The 24,749-nt window shown below is 47.7% G+C and overlaps 2 protein-coding genes and 1 long non-coding RNA gene across 6 annotated transcripts in view; 1 reads left to right on the top strand and 2 right to left on the bottom strand.

The window, feature by feature from the left end:
• FASN (fatty acid synthase) overlaps positions 1-18,472 on the bottom strand; it is a 52,475-nt gene extending 34,003 nt beyond the window's left edge. Inside the window, exons 1-9 of the mRNA XM_072645389.1 lie at positions 18,075-18,472; positions 12,037-12,177; positions 9,970-10,122; positions 6,472-6,645; positions 5,349-5,549; positions 4,317-4,439; positions 3,651-3,766; positions 3,357-3,491; positions 62-521 (exon numbers count right to left, since the gene is read on the bottom strand). Of these exons, the coding sequence (XP_072501490.1) occupies positions 62-521; positions 3,357-3,491; positions 3,651-3,766; positions 4,317-4,439; positions 5,349-5,549; positions 6,472-6,645; positions 9,970-10,122; positions 12,037-12,163 (1,489 nt within the window). The 5' untranslated portion in view covers positions 12,164-12,177; positions 18,075-18,472. The remainder of the gene's footprint in view (positions 1-61; positions 522-3,356; positions 3,492-3,650; positions 3,767-4,316; positions 4,440-5,348; positions 5,550-6,471; positions 6,646-9,969; positions 10,123-12,036; positions 12,178-18,074) is intronic.
• A 62-nt stretch (positions 18,473-18,534) lies between these two features.
• On the top strand, positions 18,535-23,679 carry LOC140528003 (uncharacterized). Its single transcript, XR_011975016.1, has 3 exons — positions 18,535-18,667; positions 20,292-20,398; positions 23,377-23,679. It is a non-coding gene; the product is annotated as an uncharacterized lncRNA (long non-coding RNA).
• The window catches only part of CCDC57 (coiled-coil domain containing 57), a 266,795-nt gene continuing 263,803 nt past the window's right edge, over positions 21,758-24,749 (bottom strand). For 2 of the 4 annotated variants that reach the window (XM_072645390.1, XM_072645395.1), the window contains one exon: positions 23,053-23,520. In XM_072645390.1, coding sequence (XP_072501491.1) covers positions 23,315-23,520 — 206 coding nt within the window. In that variant the 3' untranslated portion in view covers positions 23,053-23,314. Of the gene's footprint in view, positions 23,521-24,749 lie in introns of all 4 variants that reach the window. The other 2 variants (XM_072645391.1, XM_072645393.1) reach the window with 2 other exon arrangements.

A 24,749-nucleotide genomic window follows, 5' to 3' on the forward strand; every position in this document is an offset into this window, starting at 1 on the left:
TGGCCCCAGGTAGAGTTTCAGATGGGGTGGATGGGGTGAACAAAGGGGCTGGAAAACTTACCAGAGCAGATGAACCAGAGAGGTCGTTCGCCTGAGGTTACCATCTGTACCTCCTTGGCATTGCTCTCACCCCCAAGCACAGTGAAACCTCGATAGGGCATGCTGGCTATGGGTACCATGGCAATGTCATTGAGCATGCTCACAAAAGTCTCGTCCTGGGCCTGCAGCTGGCCCTGTTCCAGCAGTGTCTCTACAGCCTCCTCTGTCCGCCCACTGACCTGCAGCAGGTGTGGCAAGGATGGGGACCGTAGAGACTGGGCCCGTCTGGTGTTGGGCTTGAGAATGACATGGACGTTGGAGCCACCAAAACCAAATGAGTTGATGCCAACGTTGCCACCTTTGACAGGGATTGGTTTGTCCACCACCAGAAGTGTCCCATCCAGGAGTGCAGGGATATCAGGGTTGGGGTTCTTGAAGTGCAGGTTAGGAGCCCAGACCCCATGTTCCAGAGAAAGAAGCACCTGTGGATAAATGCAAGATGAGGAAGGTGACCTCTAGAGTGTCTCAAAAGCAATCAGAAAACCTGTTCCCTCTAGCTGGTTCTTCAGGGCTAGAGGAGGACCAACCTCTTTCCTCCCTACACCTCAAATTAGAACTATTAAGTGAATTTAAATTTCACCCACTCCTGCTACCACTAATGAAGTTTTAAAGGATGGCACCCTGGGAAATCTTCCCTGTTTTACAGATAGTAACATGGTGCCTGGGAGATGGCTTTAATGACTTTCTTATAAGTCTAATGGGACTAACATTCTATAGTTCTACATCTCTGGGGAAGGTAGCTATTATCTGGCCAAACAGGAGCTCTAATTTGTCTGTGAACCATGCCTGGCTTCAGGCTGTGGGAGCCCTATCTTCTAAATCTTAGAAGGATAGATCTGAAAGGCACTTTAGAAATCATTCCATCCCCTTGATTTAGAACTAAAGAAAATGACCCCTGAGTGTGGCAGTGACAGACTTGCTTGGTGATGGTAGTTTTTATCCTTGTGGTTCCTTTAAAAAAAAAAAAAATAACATGGCCCAATAGTGGAGGGAGACAGAGGGGCTGATGGTGGACAACAGAATTAAATGCTTCACCACAAGACTACCAATGATCCTATAACATTCAATGACCTTTTTGACCTTTCTGCAGGACTGGACACTGGTGACCCTTGGACACTTCTAGACTGGGATTTGTGATACTTGTATCTTTGTTCTTTTCCTACCTCTCTGACCACCACTGTTCTATCTCCTTTGCTGGATCACCACCCATGTAGGAAACCAAGGCTCTGTCCTGGTCCCTACACTCTCTCCCTTGGTGGCCTCATCAGCTCTTAGAAGTTGAATGATCCATACAGAAAACTATCAGATCTATATTTCTCCAGAGTCCCAGTCCCACACCTGTCTAATGAACATTTCAACCTGGATGCTATATAGGAGTTTCAAATTTAGTAAATACAAAGCAGAACTCATTATCTTTTCCCCAAAACCTTCCCATCTCCACATAGATGTTCTATAAGCCTCTCAGACTCAGGATAACCAAGAGAACTCATTCTTTCCCCTCCTGAACTTCATCTTCATCTCAGATGCCTCCAGTAACTCAGGCTCACCGTCCTGGTGTTCTTTGCCTCCTCACTCTTCTTCTTCCTTCTCTCCTCTTTTACTTCCATCACACTTGTTCAGGCCCTGGTCACCTCATGACTAGCTTACTACAATATCCTCCTAATTAGCCTCCCTGTCTCAAGTATTTCCTTACTCCCATCTATCCTCCACACATTTGACAAGGCGAAGATTCCTAAATCACAAGACAATGATGTCACTGTCCTACTCAATGAATTCTAGTAGTGCCCTATTATCTCTGGAATAAACTGTAACCTGCACCTTTGACCTTGCCATTTGCTTGGCATTTAAAGCTCTTCTGCACCTGGTCCCATCTCACCTTCCTAGCCTTGCTACACGTTAGCCCTCCAGCCATGCTGGCCTTCTCAAAGTTCCTGATATATATAGGGCTTTGTCTCCAGTCTGTGCATGTGCACCGGCTGTTCCCCGTTCCTGGAGTGCCTTCTTATCTCACAACCAGGAATTCCTGGGTTTCCCCAAGATCCAGCTCCAGGGCTGCCTTTCCTGATCTCCCAACAGCTGCTTCTGTGTATTGCCTTTGTATTCCTGTACACGGCACACTGTCTCCTCCATTAGAAGCTTCCGAAGGGAAGGGATATCAGTCTTGTTCTGTATCCCCTGTGATTGTCATGATGCCTGTCACATAGTAAGCCCCTAATAATTGCTTGTCCATTTGATTCAACTGATTTGATTCAGGGAACGTGGTTTTCTAGCCCTGCCTCCCCCCCCATCCTCCCTTTCATGACACCATCCCCAAGAATATAAGCAGTGACTGGTTTAGCCTCAGAAAAAATATCAGAATTCAGGCTGGAGGTGGAAGGGCAGAAAAGAAACATTAACATAAGACTGGAGGAGGAGGGCTGAAATTGGGGGTTGTGGAGCAGAAGGCTTCAGGAAAGAGAAGGCACTTGTTCAGGATATCAACCTTCTACAGACGGCAGCAGGAGACCAATCATCCAGTCAGCCTGTGGCTGCCTCCGCCCCCAGAGTCAAGCCCAATCAATCAACCACACCCAGTCAAACCAGACAAGCCAGGTAGAGGTAGCAATCCTACTCTGGGGCCAAGCTACCTGTTTCCCAACCCCCACAAGGTTCACCAACTAATCAAAGAATCAAAGAACATTAGAGTTATAAGAGATCTTGGAGGTTATCTTGTCCAATCCCTCCATGCTATAAAGGAGAAAATGGAAATGGATTGAATCTCAGAATTTCATATCTGGAAAGAACTTGAGCAAATGCCTAGTATAGCTCTCCCCTTTGAAGGCTCACAGGGAAATCAGGGCCTGTAGACTTCAGTCTTCTAATTCAGAGCTCAGAGCTTCCCCCACTCTTGTTTCCACAATTCCTAGTATTTATTCTTTCCCATTCCTGCTTCCTGATTAAATCCAATTACTTCTAGCAGCAGTAAAGTGGAGAGACCACTCTGCAGACTGAAATTGGGAAAGGGCAATTTCCACACTCACTGAGATATGTGGTTTGACCCCATGGAAGATACATACCTCCCCCTTAGGCCAAGTGACCATTTCCCCCAGTAACGTTCCTAAGAAGCCTATATTCTTAAGCACACAGAGAAGATCTATCTTGCATGAGTCAAGTTCCTTAACCCCAACCCCACCCCACCCAAAAACGTAGGGCAACAAGGGGATATTATCCTAACAAGTTCATCTGGGCAGGACCATGCACCTTTCTCTACTGATTACCTTGGACAGGGCTGCCAGCCCTGAGGCAGGCTCCGGATGGCCCATATTTGATTTTGTGGATCCTATTAGCAGTGGTTCACGGCGAGATTGGCACAAAGCCCGGACGATGCCATTCAGTTCTTGAGGATCCCCAACCTGAGGGTACGGAAGAGAGACAGACCATGAGTCCCTTGGCCTAGCTCACCTTGAGGGCTACTTTCTAAAGGGGCGAAAACATCTTCATAATCCTGGCTGAGATGGGTGAGTAGGTATAGGGAGAAGAAGGTGGGGTGGGTGAGGAAACCATGATCTCACCTTGGTGCCAGTGCCATGGGTTTCAATGTATTCCAGTGATTCAGGGGAGACTCCAGAATTCTTGTACAAAGATCGCAATAGCTGTTCCTGGACCTCTCCAGAAGGGAAAGTCACACCTGCAAGAAAATGCCATTTTCAGGGCTATGATGGCCATATGAACTTTGCCTACTAGTGGCTTCATCCCCACAAACCATCTTGACTCATTGTGTATTATTTCTCTTCATGCATATTATTCCTCAAACATGATATTCCATCTCTTACCTCCATAGCTTTGCATGAGCTATCCCCCATTCCTGGAGTGCATTCCCTCAGCACTTCTGCCTTTCAGAACCCTTACTTTCCCTGAAAGGTCAACTCAAACGGCGCCTTCTATATGCAATCTTTCCTGATTTCCAGAACGGCCAGTGCAGACCGCTCCCCCCTTCATAAATGATCATCTGTCTGTCTTGTAGATACCTACATTTCAGGGACTGTCTTTGTATCATGGATCTTGGCACTATGCCATGCACATAGTATGTGCTTAGTAAATACTTGGTGATGATCAAGTGACTGGTGTGGCTTCCCAAGAGATTTTAGTAGGAGGGCACCCAAAACATGTTCCATTTGCTGTTGCTGCTAGCTCTCCCCTGGTGATCCTGGTAACCCAACTCTGACCTCCTGACCCACCTTGCTCCTTGTAGCCATCTGTGTTGGTGCTTGCACTCAATATTGTGGCATAGACCCTCTTGGCCATGGATTTCTTCATCATTAGAACAGCCACCACGGCTTCAGCCCGGCAATATCCATTCCCTGAGGGGAAACACAAGATCCTTTCAGGACTTCACATTTGTCCATCATAAACTGAGGCAAAGACTAGTAGTTTTAGGCTCCTACCCTACCTGCTCTCTTAAGGACATGGTTCAGTGTCAGTTTCTGCATCTAAGAAACAGATGTCACTCCTCAAACTGCCCCCACAGATGTCTTAGTTAAAATACAGCCTCTGAATAGCTGATCAGGCTAAGTGGGAGGAAGGAGCCAGGTGTTGAAGTTACAGCATCCCGAACACTGGAGCAGAGCATTTGGTCCAACTCCCTTATCTTAAAGAATTGGGGAAACTAAGGATCAGAGAGTCTTGGAGGTAGCCCATGTTGAACTGCCTCTTCTGGGAAAATTCCCATGAAGCCAGATCACTACCCAGTTTTTTACTGGGTCAGACTTATTGAAATCAATGATGGGAGAATTTTTCCAACTCCATGGGCCCTCCGAGACATTGCAGTCTAATCTTCTCATTTTGTAGATGAGGAAACTGAGGCCTAGAGAACAGTTTAATATATCACAGAAAGTTGGTGGCAGATCAGGGCCCCTTCTACAACAGCACACTGCCAGAGCTGATGACCCTGTGGTGCCTCAGAGTCTAGGAAGTCCTTTACATGTATTGTCTCATTTGATCTTCACCACAACACTCTGAGGTGGGTTTCTCACCAAGAGAAGTGACCTGACCTGGGTCACATAGCTAGTCAGGGGTAGAATCCAGCGGACTTTCCACTACATACCATATTGCTTCTTCTGAATGGCACTATGAGAAGGTGGGGCTAGCTGGGGTAAAGCAGAGACATATTTGTTCACTATTGCTTGTCTATCCTGCCCCTTCCCCTTCCCCCCATCCCCGTGGAAGGCTCCTAACACAAGGGTAAGGGTAAGCTCCCCCTCCCCCATTACCTGAAGCATCATAGGACTTGCAGGCACCCTCAGGACTAAGCATGCCCAGCTTCATGAATTGGACCGAGGTGTTCGGCTTGAGCAGGACGTTGATGCCCCCCACAATGGCAGCACAACATTCCCCGGAACTGATGGCCTGGAACGCACTCTGCATAGCCACAAGGCTGGAGGAACATGCAGTGTCCAGGGCAATACTTGGTCCTACACACCAGAGCACAAGTGATGGGATCACGTAGTGGGGAAGCAGAGGGGGAGGAGAGAACTGGGAAATCTCTTTGTCTCCATCATGGCTGAGGAGGAGACAGCTGGAGAGCATAGGGGTTGAGGGGAATCTCCATAAAGACCTGTGTCTACAAAGAAGCAGGGGCTAGACTGTGGACAGTCTCTAAGCAGCCCCAGCCTGCCTGGGGCCCACAGGGTCCATTATCAGCAGCACTGATCTACTTTTAACCCCAGAGAATCCTAGAATTTAAGACCTTAGAAGAACCTTAACGATCTCAGAAGAGACCCAAGAGCTCCCCAGTAAGTCATTTGTAGGATCATAGATGAAACTGGATGGGACCTTGGAGGTCCCCTGGCCTGAACCTTTCCTTTCACATTTGAGCTGAGTGAGGCCTAGCCCAAAATGATACTGGCAATAAGGAACAGCACCAGGGTCTCTGACTCCAATCCTATGCTTTTTTTATGACATCTCTCTCACCAACGTGCTTTTGTTCAGTCATTTTTCAGTCATGTCTGACTCTTTGTGACCCCATCTTTTGGCAAAGATCCTGGAGTGGTTTGCCATTTCCTTCTCTAGTTCATTTGACACATGAGGAAACTGAGGCAAACAGGTCACACAGCTTGTAACTGTTTGAGGCTGGATTTGAACTCAGGAAGATGAATCTTCCTGACTCCAGGCCCAACGTTCTATCCGCTGTGCCACCTACCTGCCCATTACCTTCTCTGGGAAAGGGGGAAAAGGAGGGAAGCATCTTTCTCTTCCCTACTATTGGGAAGACAGAGGCTGTGTGTGTGTGTGTGTGTGTGTGTGTGTGTGTGTGTGTGTGTGTAGGAGGTGGTTGGAAGGCACAGAAATCTGTGTTTATCCCTTTTGGTCAGTCCTCCTGACCCCCTTACCCACCTTTTAGGTCAAAGAAGTAGGATAGTCTGTTAGCCATCATGGCCCGTTGGCAGCCAACCATGCTGTAGCCCAAGAGCGTTTCTGGGTCTCTGCTTAGGGCCTCTGAGGTCTCTGATCCACTCACACCCACCCAAACACCAGTGTTGGTTCCTCGGAGGGTAGCTGGATTGATGCCTGCCAGGACAGCAAAACACTCAGTGTTTGGGGCTTGCATATTTGCAGGCTGCCTCCTGCGCTAGCAGGCAGGTAGGGCTGCCCTAATTATCAGGGGCAGCTTTCTCTCCTCTGCCTTGGAGGACCCTTACTTTTGGCTGGACCCTCTCTAGTCCTATGGCAGAATTTAACTGAAACTGTGATTTTCAATACCCAGTTTAGGCTGGGGAAAAACCACAGGGGCAAGAAAACATTCTTCCTAATAAGATAGCAGGGATGGGTAGAGGGGAGGAAGAGAATGTGAAATAGGAAAGAGTCCAGGGATTTTTTTTCCTCTTCAGAAACTCAGGAAGATATTGAGAATTATCAGGCTATGAGAAGAGGAGAGCTGGAGGGAAGACAGGTTCACATTTCTCCATTTGCATAAGATCTAGCATTCAAGTCCACAGAACTCAGGACCAAGGAAGGACAAAGAGCAAATTGTCAAATGTGTCCAGTGCCAGACTTAAAGATGAATTTGAGCTGTAGGCGCTGGGAGAACAGAGGGATGCATTGAGGTGAGGGATTGTCTCTTCCCAAGAATGCACTTGTTCGCAGGTATTCAGCTGGAAGCAGGTTAAATGCATCAATGACCAAATGCTCACCCAAATGTTAAGGGCCTGGTTGGCTAAGATAAGACAGCCCAAGGAGACAAAAGCCAAGTGTTTAGGGCTGCAAGGAAGAGATGGACACTAAACACTTCTTGGGCTCCCAAGGGCAGAGGCAGAGAAGCAACAAGGAAAACCCCTTGGGAAGTTCTCTCTTCTTCACCAGGTGCAACTCAGCAGTGAACTAGCTAGCATATCTCCTCACCATTCCACCCCCAAAACTGCTGTGACATATATGCAAATAATCCAGGTGATAGCCTAGTTAACATTCACTGAAAACACCCCAATTAAGGCACAACCTGTACCACTGTGACAGATTAAATGGCTGCATCTTCCCTGAATGACACTTCATATATAAATGAACGTTCCTACGTTTTGACTTACACTGGATATGGCCTTTTGACGGAGTCCAAACTTCATGGTTCTACATCAAAGGTTATCACTTAAGGACCTAGAGGGCCACATGTGGCCTCAAGGTCACAGGTTTCCCACCCCCTGACTAGCCCATCAAGTGACCACTGGACATCAGTCCAACACACGTATGGACACAAACCAGCAGCCCTTCCTTGTGCGCTGTGACTACTTCCTCCATGTCAAAGATTGGCTAAGAGTATCCAAAGATGTTCCCAAATGTTAGGAGGTTCCTAATTCCCCGGGGTCCCCTACCCATAGAGAGTAAGAAGGGTTTCTATGGGCACTTAGGTCCCATGCCCTCATTTTCCAGATGAGGAAACTGAGTCAGAGAGGTCAGGTAAGCCACTTGGGGTTACTCAGTGAACAAGTGTCTAAGGCAAGATCCGAACTCAGGTCTTTCTGATTCTAGGCCTGGAACTATTCAGCCCATCAACCCCTTCCCAAAGAAGGGAGTAGTGCCAGATGGTATAGCTTTTGCCAACTAGATTATAGACTCAAGGCTAGAAAGGTCCTCAGAATACATTTTATCCAATGCTTGAATTTTATAGAGGAAGAAACTTGAGACCCCAGCAATTTAAGTGACTTGACCTAGGTAACACGGGTGGTAAGTGGCAAAGGTAAGATTTGAACCTGGTTCCAATTCCAAATTAGAAGCCACATGCAATCACTGGCTTGTGGGAGTCTAAGACTAGGAAATAAGGAGTGATTTCAAATCAAAGCAAGGAATATATATAGTATTCCACCCACCAGAAAAATCCTGCATTTGAATGGTATGAAGCCCTCAGGCTACTCAAGAGAGCCAAGGCCCACAAAGAGAAATGGACCAACCCAGCTTTCTGGTGTTTATTCTGTCCACAGAGGACCTACCTATCTCCTTTAACGAAGGAGCAGCTTTGCAGCTCCTTAAGCAGCCTTTTTTGGATGTCCAGATTCGGTGGGTTTGGCAGGGCATTAGGATAGCTTACAAAAGGGAGGTAGGAGAGGAAAGTATCAGGCATAAACCGAAACAGGAGAGACAGTATGAAATTAAAAGACAGAAAGGTTTATAGTTGCCAAAGGCACAGCTAGAGAGAGAGGGTGAGAGTGAAGAGCAGAAAAGGAAAAGGCAGAGAAGACAGGGGAAAGGAAGGGAAGAGAGCAGAGCAAGGAGAGGTGGAGGAGAAGAGAGGTGAGGTAGGCAGGGAAGGGGCCCTGCAGCCACCACAACCTATTCCAAGAAAGAAAAGCACCTGTGGCAATGCAAGGCTGCCAGAAGAGTGGACTTGGGAGCTGTGGCCACAAGGGGTAAGTTGGCAAGAAGAAGCATCATCAGAAAGGCCAGACATTGACAGAGGAATAAGGTGGAACTTTCCCAACAGGCATGTGTGGAATGAGGGTAATGCTAGACTGAAGGAGTGGGAGGAAGTGGGCTCATCAGACAAGTGAGCAGCAGGGAGCCTCAGGGTGGCTGCAGTTGTGTGGTCCTCTGCATCTGCAGTTCCTGAAGGTTTACATCTGTTCTCCTTATGGCTTGGCTCTAGGAGTCAGAGTTGAAGAGAGTGGGAGGTGAAAGCCTTGGGAAGGGGAGAGGATGGGAGACTAGGGAAATAGGGGCAGGGTCTGGTGTAATTTAGCTGGAAAAAATGTCAGTCATTGATCTGCTCTGTGAAATACACCCAACCCACCCCCTCAATAGCCAGCTCTGTGGTCTGAATGCTCAGCTTGGGATAGAGGCTGGGTGGCTGACTGTTTTTTTCTCGCAGAGATCATCCCTAGGCTATTTGTGGGGAGTTCCAGCCCTAGTTCAGCTTCCATCTTAGACCACAGGAAATCCTAGAGCCTCAGTCCATTATTTCCCAACCTAGTGACATCTTTTGTCCCACTGAAGAATTTTTTCTTTCCCCACCTCCTTCTTACATCCCAGATCAAATCCTGGTTGATAAGAGCAAGCAAACAAAGGAATTTATCAGATATCAAGGACATCTCAGTGACAGACTGGGTAAGAAACAGCAACTGTGTCCTATCACATTCCCCCCCCAATTCCCCAGCCCCTGTCCACCCACTAGCTTTAAGCCAAGGCTAAGGGAGACTCAAACACAAATCAGTTAGCCACTCTTCCCTAGGAGCCTCCAGAAGAGATTGAGTCTGTCCCTTCCCACCCACTTCTCACTACTCATGACACTATGCCCCACCTCCCCTGGAGCTCCATTCTGAACTATTTGGGACAACTGAGAGACCCTGTTCCTGAACAGGGCTGAGTTATCTCCTCCCCCCACAGGCCTAACTAACCAGGGTAGTTACTCACCTCCATCCACGATGGCTTCATAGGTCACTTCTAGTAGTAAGCGGAGTTGGGGGTCCATTGTGTGAGCTTGTTTGGGGTGGACCCCAAAGAAGGAAGCATCAAACTTGGATAGGTCCTTTAGTTTGCCCGATCTCTTAGGCAGTCCATAGAGCCCTGCAAGGAAACGCAGTCAGACTCCCAGGGGTCTGGTCCCAAGGCAGATGGCAATCTCTCCTCTCCAGCCAAGAATTATTGATCAACCACTCTGAGACCCATGACACTGCTCACCCTCAAAGAGGTTAGAGTAGATGTGTGTATTAAAAAAGCACAATTCCAAGAGGTGGCTCAGCTAAGCTAAGAGGAATTCAAAGAAGTCAGTGATCATAGAGGAAGGAGAAAACTTTATGGGGAAGAAGGGGTTAGCCAGGGTGAAGAGGCAGAGAACCAAGGAACAAAAGACTGGGTGGTCTAGGCAGCAGTGAATCTTCTATGTAGTCAGCCTGGTTCCCCTCACTCCCTCTCACTATTACATGAGTCCAGACCATTAGGACTCCTGGTTTTGGACAACAACATTATAGTGGGCTAGGTTGGGGGGAACACAGGGGCCATATCAGCATTCTGCACCTCCATCCCTAGCTGGGAAGCCCCTCGGCCCAATCTGGCCTGGCCCGGTCTGGCCCAGACTGATGTTGGCAGAGCCCTGTGGACTGGTTCTGGGTGAGTCATATCCTGCCTGTCAGGTAGGACAGCTCCCAAGAACCAAGCTGGGCGTGAAGGGGGTTCAGAGTGAGTGCTTATCTAACAGGCTGTGTGACTGAGGGGAGGAAAGCAGCCTCCATGCACTCTGCTTAGTCAGGGAAACCAAGAAGAGAAGGCCTGGAGACATCCCCCCAAATACACTTCATTAACTTTGCCCCCCCTAGACTCCAACAGGAATTTTTCTTTCCTGGTACCACATCCTAGAAATAGGTTTTCAAGACCAGCTCAGAGGAATTAACCCACCTTGTGGTCCTAATTTAAACATAGCACCTCCTCCTTCTCCAAGGGGAGGCAAGTTGGACAGAGGAGGTTGGCATTGCAGCAAAACAATGAGGATATATAACCAGTATATTTGAGAAGAAATGCTAATGAAGCTATTGCCAACTCAGCCCTTCAGGACTAGTTCTGGAGGAGGCTTAGGGGAAGGAGAGGCCGTTCTCGAAAGTTACTAAGAAAACTCTACTAGGAGATAAGCATCTCAATGGTAGGGGTGGGGGGGGGTGGGGAAGAGGAAAAGGAAGATGAAATTCCCTCCAGGGAATTCTGAGGAACCAGGGGGGGAACGATCACAGATGCAGAGAGCTAGAATGGGCTCCAAACCCCTCATTTTACAGGACAGGAAGCAGAAGGACCAAAAGAAGTCCTTGGGAAAAGGACCAAGGCTGTTGGAAAATGTTGTCGGGAGGCAGGAGGACAGACCAAGAACCCTGAGGGTGAAAGAGATACCAGCTCAGGAGAGATCATTTCACAGCAGAAAGGAAAGAGGGAGTGAGAGTAGAGGGAGACACCAGAGATCATCTAGTTCAGTTAACATTTTTTGTTCCATGGACGCCTCTAGCAAGTCTGCTCAAGCCTATGGACCCCTTCTCAGAATGTTTTTATTTTATTTTCCAATTTAATAGTATTTTATTTTTTTCCAGTTATATGTAAAGACAATTTTCAGAATGCTTTTAAATGCATGGGATAAAATACATAGGATTACCAAGGAAGTCAATTATATTGACATAGTTATTGATATTAAAGATATTATTAAGTATTAAAGATAATATTATAAATATTTAAAAAACAAACCAAACCTCCCCTAAATTCACTGAGTCCAGGTTAAGAACTCCTGTTCTAGTCCAACCACTACATTTTACAGATGAAGAAAGACAGCCCCAGAGAGGGGAGAAGTGACTGGCCTAAAGTCACATGGCTAATTAGAGGGAGAGATGGGCATGGAAGTTGGCCAGAATGCAGGTATTCCTATTTCCAGCCCAAAGCTTCTCTCTCACTAGCCTGTCACTTTCTCCCCCTTGATTACAAGGCCCAAGCTCCTCACAAGCTCACCTGCTTTCCACCGTCTGTCGTCATCTGTGACCATGTCCACACCTCTGATCAAGTTATCCCAGAACTCCTGCAGATTCTCTGACTCAGGTAACTTGCCCGCCATTCCTGCAATCACCACTTCCTCCATTTTTCAGCTCTTCTCTGTAGGGTAAGGAGGGGGAAGTAATAAGCAGAAAACTAGGGATGGAGTCCCAGCATATGAAGGGAAAAAGCAAGCTGAAGAACTGGTTATATAGAGTTCCCACCCATCACCTCTCCTATCTTTTACTGGCTGATCCAAGGGAGACCTCTCTGAAGACACCAAGAGGGCGCTCATCTCTCCTGGAGAAACCAGTCACCACCTCTGCCTCTGGACTTCATGGGATCCTACTGCATTGCTTAGGGGTAGAGGGCTGAACTATATTGGTAGGGCAAAATAACTAAGTACAGAAATGGGCTGAATCAAGGAGAGGAAAAGGTCATTGTGATAAGAAGAGACCCTTCTAACCATGAGAAAGGAAATAAAATTACTCCAGACTGCCCTCAACTTCCTCTGAAACTCATGAATAGAGTTGTCTGCCTATCAAGAACCTTGAACCTTAACAAAAAAGTAAGTTTTTTGATCCTTCAGGATCAAAAATTAAAGACTCTGGTTTTAAAAACAAGGCCCTTCCTACCTTCCCAGTCTTCTTAAAATTTACTCTCTTCTACGTGTGTAGCAATCTAGTGACACTCGCCTCTTTGCTGCTCCTGTTCCTCAAACTAAACACTCAATTTCCAGTTTCTGGACATTTTCAGTGACTCTCCCCCAGGCCCAGAACCCTTTCCCTCCTCATCTTCAGAGTCCTTAGCTTCAAGTCTCAACTAAAGCCCAACCTTTTGCAAGAAATCTTTCCCAGTCCTCTTTAATCTTAGTGCCTTCCCTCTGAGATTATCTTCCATTTATCCTATCTTACACTTTGTTTGTATATCCTGTGAGCCCTTTGAGAACAGGGATGGTTTTTTTTTCCATTCTTTGTGTCCCCAGTGCTTAGCAATGGTGCCTTGTCAGGTGGGCTGATTGACTTGGAAAAAATTTTTTTAAAAAGAGTAAAACTTGATCCATGCAAAAATGAGAGGTGGGTTGGAGATGGAAGGGTAGGAGGGATGTTGGAAGTGTGAGGAGAGTGAAGGAGTCCAAACCATGGTGGGAATATGGGGGAAGGAGAGAAAGCTGTAGAGAGGGGGATACAGAAGTCAAATAATGTAGAGAAGTTGAGACCTGGAGACAAACAAGGTAGTGAGTGAGATGAGAGAAAGTCTGAATAGATAAAGAACAGAAGAAGGGTATGTAGGCCAAAAGCCAGAACAAAAGGGCAGGGAGACCTTGGGAAATTGACAGAGATAGAGGCCCAAGTCAAATCTCTTTGCTTCTGGGGGAGGAGCTGAGCTGAATAGGGCCCTGGGGAAGGAGGCACAAAGACTGACTTTCTGGACTCCAGCACCCCAGAGAAACTTTAAGAAGAAATAACAGTATTGCTTGTTGCCTCCCTTTTCCTTAGCCCTGGCTATGAGGATGGATAGGGAATCATCCCTAACACTGGTCTTTCTCTGACTCTCCCCCCCAGGTCCCTAGCTGAGGGCCTAGAAGCTCAGGGGCTCCATCTCCCCACTGGCTCCTGAGGACTCCAGGCCCAGATCACTGATGCAGAACTAGAATGTTACCTGGTCTAAACCCTTAGGTTTTTACAGATGAGGAAACTGACAATGGGGTCAACTGTCTGATTAAGTAACAGAGCAGGAAATCCAACCCAGGTCATAGGCTCCAAGGCTGCAAGGGGTCTTAGAAGGTCATTTAATCCAACCCCTTCATCTTACAGAAGAGGAAAACACTCGCCTGAGGTTGCACAGGTAGAACAAGTAGCCAAACTAAGGTGCCGACTCTAGATTCAAGGCTCATTCTACTAGGCCACATTCCAGTCTTCTGGAGGGAGCATGAGATTCCAGACTGTAAAGCATAATGACCCTTTCTTCTTCCTCCCACAGGAGGGCCAGGTATAAGGCTTAACCACTTTCCCTCAGGTGAACTCACTGGCTTTTGGGCAACTGCCAGGTCTCTGGAGGAAAAGGGTGGTTGACACTGACAACTGGGCAGTCATTAAGACCAGATGGCTCCCCACAACTGCCCCTGAGCCAGAGTGACCCTCTCAGTTCTGGTCTCCCCAGGCAGGCCAGAGATGGGAGCTTCTTTCATTATCAACAGATTTATCAGTCAACAATGGAGGGCAGGACACAGGTTTGAATCCCAGCCCCTTTCAAGATCAATTGAACTGTCTTAGGAAAAGTGGTTTACTCCATTCTCTTTGGGTCTCAATTTCTCCTCTGTAAAATGGTGGTGCTGAGATTACCTGGCCTCTCAAGGCCCTTCTGGTTCTCAAACCTGTGCTCCCACAATTTATTTATCTATGATATACAAGGCATTGTGGGAGATAAAGAAATGAGTCAAGGGGATTCCCCAAGATCAGTTCCTCAAGGAATTGATAGTCTAATTGAACAAGATAGGGTAGAGACACGTAAAAAAGATCAATGGTGATAAACAGCAGCACTGGACATGCTGTGTGTGAGCGTTACAGGCAATAAATGCTAAAGGAAGTCCAAGGTGGTGGTAGGAGGTGGGGTTAATTTCTAGCTAAAGCATAACTTCAGCCCTTAGTACAGTGATGGACAGATAGCAGCCACTTAAAAAATGCTGGTGGACTGATTCCCCAGCTTCCATGTCCTCAAGTTTGATATGTCTGAGGAACTACTCATCTCTTTTCATTCTAATACCTTGCAGGGGGATGGAATGGGCACCTGGGTTTCCCTTATTATCCAAAGCAAACAGAAGGTCTATTGCTTAGTTCCTTATCTTTCTTTAAGTAGGTAATTTCAGCATTCTGAGACTGGTCCTAGAGCCTGAATGGTAAATTGTAACCACATTTCTAAGCCACGAAGGGAGAAACAACCCTTAGGGGGCTTCCTCAAGGGAGCAAGAGCCACAGCCCCATTTCTAATCTGACCTGTCATTGGCACACAAGCACCTCAGAAATTCAGGAAGGGATCATGTGTCTGTCCTGCTACAATTCCATTCTCTAGTCAAGTTTTCCTAGAGGGATCTATCTCTTTCACCTCCTAGGGTGGAGTATGAGGTAGGGGGTCTGAAGGAGAGGAATAAGTATGGCTACCTTTCCACTGGCCAGACTGTTCCTGATACTCAGACTAAGCTCACCAAGATAGTAGAAAACACCTTCTGTCCCAGGTAATTTTATGGAGAGTTCCAGGAACTCTCTAGGCCAGGGGTGCATGACCTTTTTAGCTCTCACGGACCCCTTTAGCCATCAGCTCAAGTTTATGGACCCCTTCCCAGAATGATTTTTTTCAACATATAAAACAAGATATAGGATTACAAAGGAGATTGATTACATAGAAATACAGTTATCAAAATTTTTTTTAAAGCCAGATCATGGACCCCAAGTTAAGAACCTTGTTCTAGGAAACAGAGATAATAGGGGGCATGGGATCAGAAGCCTGGGTAGCAAGGATAAGACCAGAGGAAGCTATGTTCTCACAATGTGAGCAACTTGATGGTACAGGTGAATTGTTTTCCACCAGCCCTCCGGAGCCTGGCAGAGCTAATGATTAGATAGCATGGAGTCCCCTTCCTGTAAAAGGAATCCATCCTCTGGCTTCTCTAAGTGAGAAAAGCCTCCTGTTTCCTCAGGTCTCTTACACAGGGTAGGCTTCAATTCTCTCTTCTTATGACAGGGGCAGGTAGGATCTACTGGGGGAGCAGTGTTTCCTCCTGCTCAAAGCTCTCTCTCTTGTGGAATAAGAAGCCTTTCATCCATTCCATATGACTGGTGTGGAACTCCCAGGCACCAGCTTGCCTTGTTCCAGAAATCAGTTCCTCTGTTCTCTACCTACTTGCTATGCACATAGAGTTCTGGTTGGGAGGAAATGCTTGGCTGAGTTGGCTGGGCCCCTCCAAGGCTGAGCTTCCCAGGAACAGACTTCCAAGGCTATGGGTCCATGTTTCTGCACACAATACATTCTCTGCGCCTCCTAACTGGGTGATCTGTTTTACCCTATATCCCGTGCTGGAGAGGTGACTATCTGCACTTAGCCCAGGCTGGGGCTCCTGAAGGAAAGGGGGCTACAGAGGTAGCCTTGCTTACTTTTGTACTCTGTAAGCTTCAGTGGCCTCAGTTTTAACCCAGTGTTGAAATCCTCAGCAAACCTACTCAAAGATACACAAAAGGCCCTCCAAGGTCCTGTAGTTGCAAATCTCCTGCCTTTCTCCATGCAGCCCACATCCCTTGGCACTCCCTGTTCTGTTCTCTATTTGCTTTCTCTCCTAGAGGACCTTAGTGGGGGTACTACAGGCAGCTTGTCAGCAAAGCCACTCCCCAAGATGAGGAGAAAAGTCATTTCCTCCCCTCGCCAGGTCTGACTGTCAGAGCTAGAAAGAACCTTGGAGGTTCTGAAGGAATGTGACGCCTGAAGTGGTGAAGTGACTTGTGCAAAGTTACCCAGCTATCTATCGGCAGTCAAGACTGGAACCCAGGTCATCAGCCTTCCAGTCCAATGCTCTGACCTCTGTAATCACCACCTCCCTGGGGAGAGCACCTCCAAAGGCCAGGCTGAGTGAGACTCTATAGGTGAGGGGAGCACAAAGCTCCCAGATATGGAGAATACTTTTCCCCCACAGCAACCAATGGTCTCCAACAAGACTAGTTAGTCTGGGTGGCTAACATGAAGAAAATCCCTTAGCTTGTCCTAGTTTCTGCTTCACACATACAAAAAGGAGACAGAGCTGAGAACTTCGTTTCCAGTGGCATTTTTCACAGGAAAGGGATTGTACCCCGCCTCGTGAGTCCCCATACACACACAGAGGCTGCATTATGTGCAGGGTGAGGAGGAGGCTGAAGCAAGAGAGAGGAGCGGAGTATTTTTTTTTTAATCTTCAGGTCTGTTTGTAGCTGTGGCCCTGGCCAAGCCTGTGTGTAACTCCATCTCCAAGGGCTGAGATCAAAATGGCTGTTTGCAGAACCTGCACAATGCAGCAAGCACCCTCCATTTCCATCTCTCCTTCTCTCTCCTCTGCTATTACCTCACCTACTCGTTGCATTTCCCCCATCCCCCATTCTAGCTCATCTGCTCCCCTCCTCCCCTCCCCCTACCTTCCTGAGCAGGAAGGATTCCCTGCCACTGAGGTGGATTTTCAAACCAGATTCCCTTCTGTTCCTTGGTCAGGCCCCTGATCCGCTGAAAGATCGACTACCAACAGCTTAACCTTCTTTGGAAAGGAGGTTTAGGGTCAGCTCAGGAATGTGATGCCTAACTGCTCTTTCCATAGCAAAGGTTAAAGTGCAGCTAAGGGTGGGGGTGGGGGGGATAAGGGAAGCAGGCAGGGAAGGGGCATTTAAATAAAAGAGGTGAATTTGAGTCCAGTTGCTTTGGCGAGGTATAAACTACTTGACGAAAGGCTAAGCAAGCACACATCCGGTCTCCCCTTCACTTTACAGGCTCCCCAAACTGCCTAAGAGAAGCAGAGGGAGCCGTGCCTGGGCACAAGCTCCAGAGGCAGGTAAGCTCCTCCTTCAGCATCCACACGGTAGTAGTTACTGGGCCAGGAGCACCGCATGGGCTTTAACGAGGAAGCGCACACCCGGTTATTACGGCACCCCCCCTTCCTCTCCCGGGCAGGGCCTGAACTCGGCCCACGTTGCTCTGCCCCTGGTGGGGCCCAGGTGGCTTGGATCCAAGTCCTGGATGGAGGGATGGGGGAGGGCAGGGCAGGCAAGGCCAAGCTCGATGGGGGAGGGGGGCGGGTTGGTTCCCCCCCCCCCGCCCCGGAGCACGAGGGTCTCCAGCGCCCCGCGCTCTGCTCGCCGGCGGCCTTGACCTCGGACCTCGGATGTGGAGCTTCCGAGGGCCCCCGCTACATCCCAGCTCCCCAGCCCTCGGTCGCCAGGGGCGGAGGGGGGAAGCACGCTGTCGGGTTTTCTTTCTTTTTTTTTTTTTTTTTGTCTGTCGGTTACCTGGGCCAGCCGCGGGGCTGCGTGACGGGAGAGGGGGTCTGGGCCCGGCTCGGTCAGGCCGCGGGGGTGCTGCTGATGCTGGCGGCGGCGGGGAGCGAGGGATGCCGGCCGAGGGATCCCGGGGCGGGAGGCGGAGTGGAGCTGCTGCTGCTGCTGCTGCTGCTCGGGCTGCGGCCGCCGCTTCCTTTCTCTCTGTCTCCCTCTAGCTCCAGCTCCCGACTCTATTTAAACAGCTGCCATCCTCCCGTGGCCACGCCACATGGGCTGACAGTTTGGCTCTTTCACGCAGGCCAATGAGCGGCCGGGCCCGGCTCCCGGAGCCGGCCGTGGGGTGATCCCAGTGCGCGGGGCTGGCGCGAGTCCCAGAGAGGGGACCCTGGACGGAGGAGGGGCGGAGGAGTGCCCCCAGGGCGGGGGCCGGCGCGGGAGGCGGGGCCAGGCAGCCCATCCTCCTCCTCCCCCCACCCTCGCCCCCTCCGGGCATCCCCATTTTCCTGCTCTACCCCACCCCCACGCCCCCGGCGGCTCTCTGGCTGGTGGCTGAATTGTCGCGGGTGGCCCAAACCCTCTTCCCGGCCCGAGGCGAGGTGGAGGTGGGGTGATCTGCGCTTGCCCTCGACCCAGTCTTCGGTCTGGGCCGTTCTCTCCACCCCCACCCCCATCCCCATTCCCACTTCCAGATCAAACCCGGGACTCCCGCGCGCGTGATTTCGGGTGGGTGGGTGGGTGTGTCGGGAGCAGGGGGGCGGGAAAGCGGGCCAAGTGTGCAGACGGCGCCGGAAGGTCCCCGAGCGCCAAGTGTACGAATAGCCCCCGGAGGGAGCGGGGAATGGGAAAGATGGGGTGCTTATGTGGGGCAGAAAGGGGGGCACAGGTAGCGTGGGGGCGCCTCGGCCTAGCCTCGCCGCGCACGGCCGTTCCCACGCCGCCGCTTAGGGAAGAAACGGAGAGGCTGGGGCTGGCTGGGGGGCCCTCGACCCATTCACTCCGCCTAGGCCAATCTGGAGGGTAGGGGCGTGCGCGCCCCTGCCGGGCCGGGCCAATGGCGGGGCCTGTGTAGGAGTTGCTAGGCGATAGGGTGAGGTGATGACTGAGTGGGTGGGGGAGTCGGGCGCGAGCCCGCCGGGCTGCTCGCCGAGCTGGGCGCAGGCCCGCGTCCGGCGGTGGACGCGCATGGAAGCCGCCTTGGCTTATGTGCGGTCGTTCACCCCGGCCGAGGTTACTGCAGTTCACGGGCAGCGGCCCAGCCGGCTCCACGCTTCCCTCGCCCTCGGCCCCCGGGGCGGGGCGCGCCCCCTCCCGCTCATCCTTCCTGGACCCCCGGGGGAGGGCACGCGGCCTACCGGACCCCATCTCTCCCTCTTCGCCCTCGGGCATCGTGCCAGTTTCTCCTGCCCGAGACCATTCCGGGCCCCATTTTGCTGCGAAAGATCTGTGTCTCGCTTTCCTTAGGCCCGACCCCACCTGTCAGTAGGGCTTGGGCAGAGGCTGCGGCACTCCAGCGGGGCCGTCTCGGACACCCCGTGCGCCGGGAGCCTTCTCCCTCTTCTCCTTGCACTCCGTAGGACACCGGGTAAATGCAAACCCACTTAACCGGTTGCTTTGGCCCCGTGGGCTCTTTGAGAACATTCAATTTGCCATTATCCATGTTGGCAGATATCTCTGCGAGAGTGAACCCGATTTGAGGAACACTTTTTAACTCCTTTGATAGCCAGGTGATCTTACATTTGTGAAAGAAAATGCATTGAGCTGCGTTTACAAATCTGTCCTCTAGGAACTTACGGTCTAGTGAGGGAGATAGAATGTTTACAAAGTAACAGTGGCACACGATAGTGGAAAGGAGTAGAGGGCCAGTGTGCTTGGGAGAGGGGACACGCTACTTCTGAACGAGAAGGAATGGGAGGTGACGGCGGAGCTCGCCAAGCCTTGAAGAAAGGAGAGGATTTTGACCATGACCTGGGCTTAGGGGCATTCCTGGAAAAAGGAGTTGCTTCGCAGAAAAACACTTAGAGGGGAAAGTATGCATTTAGGGGCAAGAAGAAATGAGTAGTGGCATGAGCGCAATTGAACGAGGTCTTTTTCTTTGACGCTATGAGGATTTCTTCCTAATCCCTCGTTTAGAGTTCTTTGTTCTACCAGCCTCCAAGTCCTCAAAAACTTGGTTGGAGGAAATAGGACCTTACTGTTCTGGTTTCCCCTCCTCCCCTTCCTTTGTAGATGAATCTGGAAACTCCATCGGAAGAGAAGAGGAACTATATCGGAACTTAACAAATGCCCAAAAGGTGGATCAGCACTGATTCCTGAAGAGGAAAGGTTGACCTGTGGTACTTCAGTCATTTCTTTGTTTCCTCTCTCCAGTCACTCAAGTTGTCACTTTAATGGCCTTTGTTCTGTCTCCTCTTAATTTCAAGAAATTCTCATTTTCTATCTAGAGCTCACTAGAAATCTGAAGTTCTTAAATCAGGTCTCCCTCTTTCTCTACTGATTTTAGAAGTAATGTCATTTGTAGCTTCTCTCCGGAGATGACATTGTTTTTGGTAAGCTTTGCTACCCTTTGGAGCAAAATTTGACTTTGTGGGTTCATTCTACTCTCTTAACTTTTTGAAGACAAGTCTTAAGTAGTGAACTCCATAGATCTCTGAAGTGCAACATACTGTATACTGTATTTTCCCGAATAAAGGACTCTTTAAAATAACCAGACATAAGGCCAAGTAGGTAAATTCTAAACCTATTCTTCCTTTTCCTGCTGGTGAATACAAATTTAGCCGAAGCAAACTACGGATACATTGGATTATAGGAAGGCAAAGATGTTTTCAAATCTCTCTAAAGTTCTCTGATTATATAGCAAGCACTTATGTGGACAGGTAACACTAATGGTATTTATAGCACCTTGCAGCAGTAGACTGAGGCTCCTACAAATCCTGGGAAGGTTAGGGAGCTGCTTGTTTACTTTAGCCTGTGAGCTACATTTTCTACAAAAGGAAACTGACAGGAAAATGATAAATGTTAACTCAAAGCCCTGAGAAAAATCTAGCTGCTTAAGTCAAATTCAATAACCCACTTAATGTATACTCTGTAGATGGCAGATTGCAGTAATACAACAATGAAACCACAGTCTCTGCTCTTATAATCTAGTGGGTAAGATAACAATTTTAATAGTACAAATGCAGAGGAGGGGCAAAACAGTGTTTTGAGAGATCCTGGAAGGAGGAATCACTTAGAGTTGGAGGTGGGGGAAAGTATGAAATCTGGGAAAGTTTTATCTAGAAGGTAGATCCTAAACTATATCTTGAAAGAAAGGGAGGGTTGATTAGGCAGGTAGAGATGTGGGAGGAGGCCATTTGAAATCTTGAGAGACCATAAGTCATGGCACCATATACTGAACAAGTGTGGGTGGTACAATGGGTACCTTTGCATTGACTAAACTAAGTGTTCCACTAAGAGTAGGGAAAGGTTGAGAGTTCTGGAAAAAGACAAAATAGAAATGGGGGAAGGAGGAGGGGCATTTGAGTATAGGGCCGGGCCAGTGCTGACATCTAGTACTGGCTGTTTTTGTAACAAGGGCATTGCATGTGAGTTCCATCTGGGTAAATGGCAGGACCATTGTAACAGATGCGTGGTTGGTGAAAGGAACCTTTTGGTTGTATGGAAAAAAGTTGGAAACATATGCTTTTGTAGCTGAATAGTCTTTAAATGTTTTCTTTTTATTATGAACTTAGCAGTCATCAACACAAACATTTCAACATACAAAGAACAAAAAGGGACTATTGCATAAATGTAAATTTACAAGGTAGTGACAAACTTGACCTAGTGTCCCCTTGTCAGCTTTTTTCTTCTGTGTATTTTAAGTATTTTGTTGATGCTATTTTTTTTTTGCATCTCTATCACTAAATAAGTTATACCCTTCCCTCCTCCCTTCCCTTCCTTCCCTCCCTTCCCTCCTCCTTTATCCCCTAACAGATAAATATAGTAAGCAAAAAAATGAAAACAAAAAAACAAATCAACACACTGGCTTTTTCTGAAAATGTCTTACTCTGTACCTCTAGTTTATCACCTTTTTGCCAATAGAAAGAAGGCAATGTTTAGGTCCCTCATTCTGTCTCTGGATCCCAAGGCTACTCATATTGGTCCTGGTTGGGAAAAACACTTAGGTTAGTGACATAAAGTGGATAAGACGCTATTGAGAATGACACAGGTGCCTGGCCACATATGATTCTTGCTTTACAAGGGGAATGCTAATGAGATCTAAGGTAGGCCTTTGGAAATTCAAAACTCATAGTAGGGTGTGCCACAGAAAAAAATAAGTAGCTATGTCCACAGCCTGCAGCACACTGAAATGATCCCGACTATTTAGAAATAACTCTATCATGACCCATTTCTAGATGTTGGCAATAAGGCTGAGCTCATGCCTTGGGATAGAAATGCTTGTTCCAGCCTCTTGAAATGTAGGACCTCAAAGCATGAAAGGACTCAACCTTTTGCAATGAGGGATTCAGTTTGAATTAATGACACTGGATGTCTCACTAAAGAGGAAGCATCTGTGGGGCTAACAAAAGGGTGGCAGGGGATAACTTTGGATTAGTATGAAGATGTTTGCTTTCTTAGTGTCACACCACTCTGTAGGTCTCCTTATCAAAGTATCCCAAGAGAGTATGGAAGACCTCTGGAAGTATAAGGTCCAAAGGATATGGCCCTCTTCCTCTTGCAAGGTTGGCACTGAGAAGCTCTATCACAATAACAGTTAAACATTGTGAGGGAAAAATACATGAGAAACACTTCTACTATAGAGGATGTCCTCTTCCTGCTCTCTTACCAAGTTTTCTGAAAAAAAGAAAGAATGCCCATCACACATATGGAATTCAGGCAGAACTGGACACTGTCCATATATCCTAGAAACAGAAGATTAGTCACTGGATGGGTCTGATTAACAGAGAACCAAGCCTCAGTGTAACAGTAGGTCATTTTTGCTACTGTTACCTGGGGAGTAAGAGATTTTCATGACATTCTTTAGTTTTGATTCATAATATAAGTATTTATGCCACATGGGACTGCTAATAACCTACCATCAAGACTAATATAAAAGCTAAGATGCTAGTTAATTTTAATTAACTCTGTAGGCAACACCAATAAAGCCATCTCCAACAGAACTTATAATATTGGAGTTTCTATTCTGAATCTAGGAACCTACTTTCCTGCCTTGCTCCTCTATCCCAATTACACTGGGCACTGTCATATTAAGGTTAGTCTTTCACATTATAGTTCCTGATTTTTGATGATTTCTGAGTAATTTTTGGTTTTGCAGGATGAAGCTTAGAGGGCTTAGTGGATTTTGGTCTTGGCTGAACCTCCAACTTCATCCCTTCAATGGTAAAAGCTTTGGGACTCCCTCCTGTATCATGGTTCAGTTCTTGGAGGCTGTCAGCTGCCTGGGATGCTGGAAGCTCCCCTGTGTAAAGAGAAAGAGAAAAAAAACTTTGTCAAGACTATTAAATATTAAAAGATTAAATTAAAATTTTAAAAAAATCTTAAAAATTAAGATTAAAAAGGGCATGTGATTATTGTATAAGTACAGACAAGAAAATGAAGCTCTGAATGTGTTACAGAACTGGCTGTTGGTTTAAAATTATTTTCCTCTTCCCTTCACCAGTAGGATCTCTTGAATCTCCTGAGTTTCTTTAACTAGAGCCAGGACAAGCTGGAGAGCCTACAGAAGCAGCTGTTGCAACTGTCTTGCACAACAACTTTAGCTACTGTGTCCTGTCCTCAGTGTCCTGGGGGACAGGAGGTCCTTATGAACATGTGCTCTTTAAATGCTTCCCTGATCCAGCCTTAGCCCTGCACTCTCACTGGGGCACTCAGGACACTTGGACCTAGAGAAATACAAGTTCTTGTGAAATAAACACCTCAGATTTTGGTCCCATTCTAAGCCAAAAGAAAGAGAAATGTGCACTTTTGTGGTTAATAGTTTACTTGAAGTTTCACCTCTCAGGCAGCTTTTCACTAGCTCTCAACAGTTAGCAAGTAAGCATTTGTTAAACACCTACTGTGTGTCAGGTATATCCCAAAGATACACAGTTAAGACAGTCCTTGCCGTCAAGGAGCTTATAATCCACTGGCATCATCTGATGTGCATGTTGTCAAAATGAAATCTCGTACCCCATAGTAGCCATTAACCTCCTATTGGCTGAACACCAGCTAAGTCAATAATAACAAGAATGAAAAATGTCTGAGCCAACTGTCTGCTTTTCTATGATTAAGTTCAAACATTGCACCATGAGAAGCTGGCTGCTTTAGTCAGTCCTACTTCACATGGCCTAACTCAAGCAGGAGAGCTGGAAAAAGCAAATGTTAGAAAATTATCATTGGCTAGTTCTTCAACCACTTCACCTTTTTCTGTCATTTATATACAAGTAAGAGTATCCCTTGGTGTTTGGGAAAATAAAGTCCTTGGGCTAGTTGAAGGCTTGCAAAACTAATCCATCCCTGTGTCTTGAGACAGGACTATATTCACACCATTCCAGAGAAACAGCTTTTTTTTTCTCTCAGAAAATTTTCAATAGTCTCTATTACCTTTCTAAACATCATGTTAGCCTTTTCCTACAAAGATACTTCCAATCCAGGATTACTATATGCATTACAAGTGTTTTAATTTTTCATATATTTACATATTTATAT

This window comes from Notamacropus eugenii, chromosome 2 (genome assembly GCF_028372415.1).
Source record: "Notamacropus eugenii isolate mMacEug1 chromosome 2, mMacEug1.pri_v2, whole genome shotgun sequence".
NCBI lineage: Eukaryota > Metazoa > Chordata > Mammalia > Diprotodontia > Macropodidae > Notamacropus > Notamacropus eugenii.